At 51.1% G+C, this 8,601-nt stretch overlaps 2 protein-coding genes across 3 annotated transcripts in view; both read right to left on the bottom strand.

Annotated features, from left to right (window-relative positions):
• LOC146712906 (butyrophilin-like protein 2) overlaps positions 1-8,314 on the bottom strand; it is a 96,819-nt gene extending 88,505 nt beyond the window's left edge. Inside the window, exons 1-2 of one of the 2 annotated variants that reach the window (XR_014917392.1) lie at positions 8,100-8,314; positions 7,031-7,601 (exon numbers count right to left, since the gene is read on the bottom strand). Coding sequence is in view for 1 of the 2 variants with exons in the window: in XM_085445428.1 (XP_085301554.1) it covers positions 8,100-8,280 (181 nt within the window). In the remaining variant the exon portion in view is untranslated. Of the gene's footprint in view, positions 1-7,030; positions 7,602-8,099 lie in introns of those variants that run through there. The other variant, XM_085445428.1, reaches the window with a different exon arrangement.
• On the bottom strand, positions 97-6,343 carry LOC146712907 (uncharacterized). Its single transcript, XM_085452600.1, has 3 exons — positions 4,006-6,343; positions 3,061-3,204; positions 97-237 (listed from the first exon to the last, which is right to left on the bottom strand). The coding sequence occupies exons 1-3, from the start codon at positions 6,112-6,114 to the stop codon at positions 97-99; spliced, it is 2,394 nt and encodes a 797-aa protein (XP_085308726.1). The 5' UTR covers positions 6,115-6,343.
• Positions 8,315-8,601: the final 287 nt, after the last annotated feature.

The raw sequence follows: 8,601 nt of genomic DNA, 5'->3' as shown, positions 1-8,601 counted from the left end.
CTGACTCTGAGATCAGAAATTCATGTGTGTTTGTAACACAGTTTGACTTTGTGTCAGTAAATCTCATGAACAAGATGAATAAACTGTAGTTCAGAGTCACTGACAGCACAGACACACACTGTTGGTCCGAGTCTGAACATGATGATCATCAGAGTCGACTGCTGGATGTTCAGGAGAGTTTCTGTCTGTCCTCAGATCGTCCGACTCACAGTTCATCTCTGTCTCCTCCTGTCTGACCTGCAGGTGAGAAACAGCTGTGAGGTGTCCTCTTCTAGTTCAGGAGATTAGATGAAAAAATCATTCATAATATTTATAAAGTGAGAAAATGTTAATGTTGATTTTTCTGCTTTTTATTTAAAAACATGATCTGACCAAAACTGCAGTCTGGAATCTTGCTTTCACCATAAAAAAATCATATTTTTTTTCAAATACACAGGTCTAACAGCTGCTTCGGGGTCAGAGGTCATGTTGGGTTGATCCAGCTGTTCTTTATAATTTGACCTGTTTGGCTGCAGACTGTGAGAGCTCATTAAAACATGTCTGAGACTTTTGGAAGGTCAAATCCTCGAGTCTCTGAAAACGTGTTTGTTTATTATGAGGCTGAAACATCTGAACCTGTGATTCAGTGACAACAGCTCTGTCACACCAAACACTGTGTACACAGTTTACTACTTTTATATACGAAGCACTTCAAACAGTGCAATATATCAATACCATGCAATATATAATACTATATACCAAACATCATACTTACAGTTTGATATAATTGTTCAAAACAACCAAACATCTAAAAAAACCTGACTTTTTAGGTTTCTACACTGAATAAATATCCAAAAACATTTTGACTGGTTAAAATCACGTTTGCAGAAGATTTGGTGGTTTCCTGGTGTAGAGTTACTAGAGTTAGAATAGAGTTAATATTCCTTCTTTAATAATCCTTTGTTGTGCTCACTGCTTGTTTTATTCCTGTGTTTGATGATCAGAGTCTCTGTAAGTCATGAGTGTCAATGAACGATCAAATGAGAAACTCCAGGAAGTGCTGAGTGGACTGTGCCATGGGGGAAATATGATGTTGTTTATGTTTAATATTTATGCTCTTTAGCTTACATTTGAGTTATTCTGGATTTGATTAATTGACCTGTTAACATACACCAGGTCACCAGTGCATTACAATCATATAAGGCTTATATGATTTACTCATGAAAGTGGCCACTTTCTCATTACTTTCTTAAATTGTTTTAGTAAATATCCAAAACATACAAGTTTCATTTATATGATTTTCAAGGGCTCTTAATCTGTTTTCACTCTTGTATGCTTTTCATAAAAGCTTCACACAAGACAGATACAAACTTTATAAGATTTATATGCATCTTTTCCGTATGGGTAGACACCCAATAGTTATGAAGATTGGGGCCAAAAACTATGAAGGAGTGAACCTGTTTCTGCTTTACATCTGTTACACAAGGGGTCAGCCCATGTCTGGCACATATAGAAGAAGAGTGTACCCTATGGAGAAAACATAGAGCTCATCTGTTAAAGTCATCCCAAGGTCTTTCTCCCACTGTGCTTTAAGGATGGAGAGAGAAGGAGATTGAAGATCTAATAATATAGCATACATTTCTTTAATCGCCCCTCTCTTATGAGTGTTTATATTAATAATTTTATCCAAAGAAGTTTCCTCAGGTACTTCTGGAAATGAAGGAAATCGACTCTTTACAAAGTGGTGAACTTGTAAATAGCGGAAAAAATGTTTCCGAGGAACATTAAACTGCTTCAGGAGCTGCGTGAATGAGAAAAATTCCATCTGCAAAAAGGTCTTTGATATTTCTAAGTCCATTACCTTCCCATATTTTAAAGGCAGAATCCATCATTGAGGGTGGGAACATATGATTTGAGCTGATAGTGTAACCCAAACCTTACATTGCACCCAGATTCTGAGCGAGTCATACAACAAAGGGTTACATTTATAGGTGTACAGTTCTAATGGGAGAGCTGAACTCAACAAAGCTGATAGGCACATGTGGAATATACTAGGCACAGGTACACGCACACACAGGTCTTTATCGCCAAGTTCCACATTTATTTACACTTTCACACACTGATACTATCGCACAGAATGACAGCTGTCCATCCCAGCTGATGTGTGTCTCTTTTCTCCTCTCTCGCTCCTCTCCGTCTCACTATAACACAGGGGAGGGAAACCATCATCAGTCCATAAACAACATCAGCTGTTCTTACCGGCCTCGCAGCGCCGCCCTGATGAGCCTTCCGCTCCACTCCTCCCCTGCAGCTGCGCCCGGGGCCACGCCTCCGCCACACACCCCCACCGCCCGTTCGAGGCCGGGGAGCCGTCCGGCCGAGCCAACTCCCCCCCCCCCGCGAGCGAGAGAGGAAATCGGCCACTGCCATCTGCGCCCCCGGCCTATGGATCACCTTGAACTTAAAGGGCTGCAACGCCAGATACCACCGGGTGATCCGGGCGTTGGCATCCTTCATGCGGTGGAGCCACTGCAGCGGGGCGTGGTCCGAACAGAGGGTGAATGAGCGTCCCAGGAGGTAATAGCGCAGGGAGCCGACCGCCCACCGGATGGCCAGGCACTCCTTCTCCACGGTGCTGTACCGGCGCTTGCGCTCTGCTAGCTTCCGGCTGATGTATAGGACAGGGCGGTCGGCCCCCCTTACCTGCTGGGACAAAACGGCTCCCAGCCCTCTGTCCGAGGCGTCAGTCTGCAGAACAAAAGGGAGGGAAAAGTTAGGAGTGTGAAGCAGCGGCTCCCCACAGAGAGCCTTTTTCACCTGCACAAACGCCGCCTGGCACGGCCCCGTCCACTGGACCAGATCCGGGGCACCCTTTCGAGTGAGATCGGTCAGGGGGCTGGTTAGCTGCGCAAACCCCGGCACAAAGCGACGATAGTAACCCGCCAACCCCAAGAACCGTCTCACCTCCTTTTTCGTCCTGGGGCGCGGGCAGGATGCGATAGCCGCCGTCTTCTCCACCTGTGGACGCACCTGCCCGCCCCCCAGGTGGTACCCCAGATACTGCACCTCCCTCCGTCCAACCGCGCACTTCTTCGGATTGGCCGTGAGCCCCGCCCCGCCAGGCTGCGTCACGAAATGGTGCTCGATGAGGGACGTCCGGCCGGGCAGGGGGGAGAACACGTCCGCAAAACGCTGTTGCAACGCGACAACATCCGCTCTCTGGGCCTGTGTGAGATGGTCATCACAAGGGAGGGAGGCGGGAATGATAGAATTTGGCACCTCAGGCCCCAACTCATCTCTCTCCTTCACCAAGCTCACCAGAGAAGCGGTTTCAACCTCTCGCCACAGTTTGAGGAGATTGAGGTGATAAATCTGCGTGGCTCCTCCCCTGTCCGACCGAGCGACCTCATAGTCCACGTCCCCGACTCGCCGTGTGACCACAAAGGGTCCTTGCCACTTGGCGAGCAACTTCGAGCTGGAAGTAGGGAGTAACACAAGCACTTTATCTCCCGGTGAAAATTGCCTGAGCCTAGCCCCTCTGTCATACAGGCGTTGCTGACGCTGCTGAGCCTGGAGCAAATTCTCCCGTGACAACCTCCCCAAAGTGTGGAGTTTTGCTCTCAGGTCCAACACGTACTGAATCTCATTTTTGGCGGGGCTCGGACCGTCCTCCCAGCTTTCTTTAATCAGGTCGAGCACCCCACGTGGCCTCCTGCCGAACAGCAGTTCAAAGGGAGAAAATCCCGTGGAGGCCTGGGGCACCTCCCACACTGCGAATAACAGAGGGTCTAGCCAGTGATCCCAATTGCGTTCATCCTCGTTAATGAACTTCCGAATCATGGACTTTAAAGTCTTATTCAGCCGCTCCACCAGCCCGTCAGTCTGAGGGTGGTAGACGCTGGTCCGAATAGATTTAATGCCCAGTAATTCGTACAGTTCCCGCAGTGTACGAGACATAAACGACGTGCCCTGGTCAGTCAGTATCTCTTTCGGGATTCCGACTCGGGAGATGACCTGAAACAGTGCCTGCGCCACACTCTTTGCAGAGATGGTGCGCAGCGGAACTGCTTCCGGGTACCGCGTTGCGTAATCCACCAAGACTAACACAAAGCGGTAGCCGCGTGCACTCCGGTGAAACGGCCCGATGAGGGCCATGCCGATGCGCTCAAACGGGACCTCAATGAGGGGGAGAGGGCGCAGCGGCGCCTTCGGTATGGCCGGCTGGTTAACAAGTTGGCAGTCCGGGCAGGACGCGCACCAGCGGCGCACATCCGCTCGGATGCCCGGCCAATAAAATCGGGCCGTTATTCGCTCCAGAGTTTTCTCATAGCCCATATGCCCTGCCATGGGGCTATAGTGGGCCGCCTGGAAAAGCGTTTCCCGGCGGCCCTGCGGCACCAACAACTGGGTGTGTGTTTCCTCTGTCTGAGTGTCACGACTCACTCGATATAATCGGTCGTTTAATAAGACGAAACGCGGATAGGTCTGCGCGGCCTCAGGGCGCACCACGTGACCATCAATAGCCATCACTTGGTCAAAGGCTGAGCGTAGGGTGCCGTCACGAGACTGCTCCAGTGGGAAATCACCCATGGGGGACACTTCCGGGGCCGGCGGGACGTCCCGTGAGGGACCCGCCGGCTCCTCCCCCCCGGAGTCAGTGTCGGACGACCCCGCGTCACCGCTGAACGCCGCGCACACGCTACACCCCGCTTCCGGTCGTGATCGCACCCCCGCGTACTGCCCCAGTAGCTGATGAAACCCCGGCCAATTGGTACCCAGAATCAGGGGGTGCGACAGGCGCGGGCTAACCGCCGCCGTTACTCTATGCATTTTGCCCTTATACTTTAATAACAGCGGCACTATGGGATACCTGTGAACGTCACCATGCACACACCTCACCTCCACCCATTCTGCCTCCAGCAATGCCCCGGGGCGAACCAAGCTTTGGTGTACGAGGGTCTGCGTGCAGCCCGTGTCCACCAACGCCTGGCGTATACCCCCTCGAGTCCTTACCGGAATACTGTATGTCCCTCCTGGACCGGGGGAGGGTGCTGGGGCGCCAGCAACACGAAACACCTGCCCCACTTCCATAAGCGGACAATCCCTCCTCAGGTGCCCCGGCTGCCCGCACTTCCAACACTCCGGCCCCGGCGTCTGTGCTGCTCTCCGTGGCTCGGGGGCGGCTCCACTTGGCTCGGCTGCCCTGGACGGCACCAACGCCGCGAAAGGGTTAGTGGGGCTCAGCGCCGGCAGCCGCTCTGCCTGCCCTGGTGCCGGCACACGGCGCCTCGGGGCCGGCACCGGGGCCTGTTTGTTCGGCCTCCGTCCGGCGTCCCCGGGTTCCCCTGCTCCAGCGGCAAGGTGGTCCTCCGCCAGCGTCACCGCTACCTCCAAGCTTGCGGGCCGGTGGCACCGGACCCATCTCGCCATCTCCGCTGGCAATCCCTCCGTGAACTGCTCCAGCACCACCTTGTCCACCAGCTTCGTCTCCCCCTCCGATGTTCCCGGTTGCAGCCAGCGTACCGCCGCGTTGCGCAGCTGCCGGGCCCAGGCGAATGGTCGGTCCGTTGTAGCCAGCCGACAGGCCCGGAACCGCCGGCGGTGGTCTTCGGCGGTGAGCCCTAGCCTGTCCACCACCGCCCGGCTCACGTCCGCGAAGCTGCTCCTCGACGCCGGAGGCAGACTCAGGGCCGCTGTTTGTGCCTCCCCGGACAGCAGGGGGAGCAGCCGCGGAGCCCACTCCTCCCGCGGCCATTGGCAAGCCTCCGCCGTGGCACGGAAGGTCTCCAAAAAAACCTGTGGGTCGTCCCCGTCCCCCATCCGGGGCACCGCCACCGACAGTGGCGAGGGCTTCGGCGTGGCAGCGGCCCCGACCAGCCGCTCCAGAACTTGCGTCTGCCGGTCCGTCTGCTCCCGCAGCGCGGCCAGGTGGGCACGCTGGTCGGCCGCCTGATCCCGGCTCATCGTCGCCATCTCCGCCAGCATCTGCGCCAAGAATTGCAGAGGTTGGGCGGGTGGCACGGCCTGTGGGTCGGAGATTTCCCCACCGGCACTTTCCTGGGTTTCGGCACCACTTGTGGAATATACTAGGCACAGGTACACGCACACACAGGTCTTTATCGCCAAGTTCCACATTTATTTACACTTTCACACACTGATACTATCGCACAGAATGACAGCTGTCCATCCCAGCTGATGTGTGTCTCTTTTCTCCTCTCCCGCTCCTCTCCGTCTCACTATAACACAGGGGAGGGAAACCATCATCAGTCCATAAACAACATCAGCTGTTCTTACCGGCCTCGCAGCGCCGCCCTGATGAGCCTTCCGCTCCACTCCTCCCCTGCAGCTGCGCCCGGGGCCACGCCTCCGCCACAGCACATTTTGCCACAATTGGATGAGTCAATTTGGAGCCAAGCTGGAGTCTCTGTGGTAAAATTACTGATCCAGCATATTTTGAATATTTGCTGCCCAATAATAAGACTGAAAAATTGGCAAGGCTAATCCACCCATTGGCCTAGTCCTCTGCATGAAATCTTTATGAATTCATGGACTTTTGCATTCCAAATAAATGCAGGGATATGCTTATTCAGTATTATAAAGGCTTTGACATATACAGCAGGAGATCGTCAGCATATAAGGATATTTTGTGCTCCTGGTCACCTCTGAAGATGCCCTTAATGCAACTGTCAGCTCGCAGTTTAATCGCCAATGGTTCAATTGATAACGCAAAAGAAAAGGGGATAAGGGACATCCTTGTCTCGTACCACGGAGAAGTGGGAAATAAGAAGAGAATAACAAATTTGTTCTAACACGTGCCATAGGTGAGGAGTCAAGTAACTGAATCCATGAAATGAAATTAGGGCCAAATCCAAATTTATTTAGAGTATAAAACAGATAATCCCACTCCACCCATTCGAATGCTTTCTCAGCATTGTGTAATAAGGCAATTTAAGGGGCTGTAGTTGACTGTGATTCACTTTCACAGACTTACCACCAGCTCCACCCCTCCCCTCCCCCTCCAGCTGTAGGCTTTAACATTGAGCTTCCCCACACATGTTTACAGACGAGTTAGAGAGCAAGAGAAGAAGAGACGGATTCATAAATGTCTTTGTTTCTGCTCTAACCAAACAATGCTGCTCTACAACTCTAGACTACCAGCCACAAAGACAACAGCTGGAGAAACATCTGTCTACCTCTGACATCCACCAGCTCATCCATACAACAAACACACATCAACAACCAGGAAGCAGCTTCACCTCTGATCACACACACACTCAACTCTACTCACTCACCTGTAACAATCAGGTTGAGGCTGCTGATGGACTTCCATGAGCGAGTTTCTTCCATGAAGAAACGACACTCGTATGCTCCAGCGTCATGAACTGTCACATCCTTCAGAATCAAAGACACGTCTCCATCCTTCATCTGTCTGTCCTGCAGATCCACCCGGTTCTTAAAAGATGGATGCTGGTGTGTTGAATCAGGGAGACCATCCTGGTACAAAAGCACATAATCTGGCTTCAGGTCAGATCTCTCCCACGTTATTACTCTAATGTTGTTGTTTGGAGCTCGACATGTCAGAGTGACGTCCTGTCCAGACTCAGCTGTGATGGTTTTCTGGTCTGAAAGAGAAAACAACACTTTGACATTTGAGTTTTTAGTCATGTTGGATTTAATGAACCTCTGAACATCCAGCAGGTCACCAGTGACCCACTGAGGGGGAATTTTAGCCTCATGCTAAACATGCAAAGTGTCAGAAACTACAAGATGTTAGCTTCCACAGAACAACAACATGTGCTGATAATAAGTGAACATAATGTGTGAGAGAAAGCAGCCTCTCATTATAAGACACTGTGAGTCTCTGCATGCTGCCTTTATGGAGCTACAGCTGTTTGTATACACTGAACAAAAAGCTTTGTAGCTGCATCCTGACACTACAACACATCACACTGACACACACATTACACTTCTTTGTCTCTGTCACAGCTGGATTACAGATGTTACGTGTCCACCCAGCCTGGTGTCTCCTTCACACACACAGACAAACTGAATCCAGATGAAAATAATCCTCCTGTACTTCTTGTTATCTCAGAGAGAACCTCAGTTTAGTTCAATCTCACCTGCAGAGACGAAGACAAGGACAAACAGCAAAGTGCAGCAGAGCAGCGCAGTGCCAGCAGCCATCTCTGTGTCAGTATTTGTGCTGATCCGACTCTTAGTTTGTAATAAAGCTGAAAGTCTGCTTTGAAGAACAGATCTGACTTTCAGCAGCTCACTCTTACCCTGTAGTTTGTGGTTCATTTAAGAACCTTGGAAACCTTGGCTGTTTAGTTGAATCAACAGGTATTATCAGGCTGACGTCAGCATGATGTCATAAACACACGATAAAATATCAGAGTTTTAGTACAGCCTCTTGTTCTCTCCTGTAGTCTGAGTGTAGCCATTATAACAGTGAGACGGCACTGCCACCATGAGGTCAAACTGGAGCATTGCAGGTAATAATTCTCATCCTGAACACTGTTGGAACATCAGACCTCCTCACGCTTTGAACTCATTGTGATTCTAAATATTTCTAGTTTCACTTTGACCCCAACCCTAACCCTGAAATGGGCTGTACAGCTT

Source organism: Copadichromis virginalis, linkage group LG3 (assembly GCF_057382275.1).
Source record: "Copadichromis virginalis isolate Kocher_CV1m ecotype Utaka linkage group LG3, C_Virginalis_male_GT1.1, whole genome shotgun sequence".
Lineage (NCBI taxonomy): Eukaryota > Metazoa > Chordata > Actinopteri > Cichliformes > Cichlidae > Copadichromis > Copadichromis virginalis.
The sequence above is the reverse complement of the archived record's forward strand: the minus strand, read 5'-3'. Positions and strand labels throughout refer to the sequence as shown.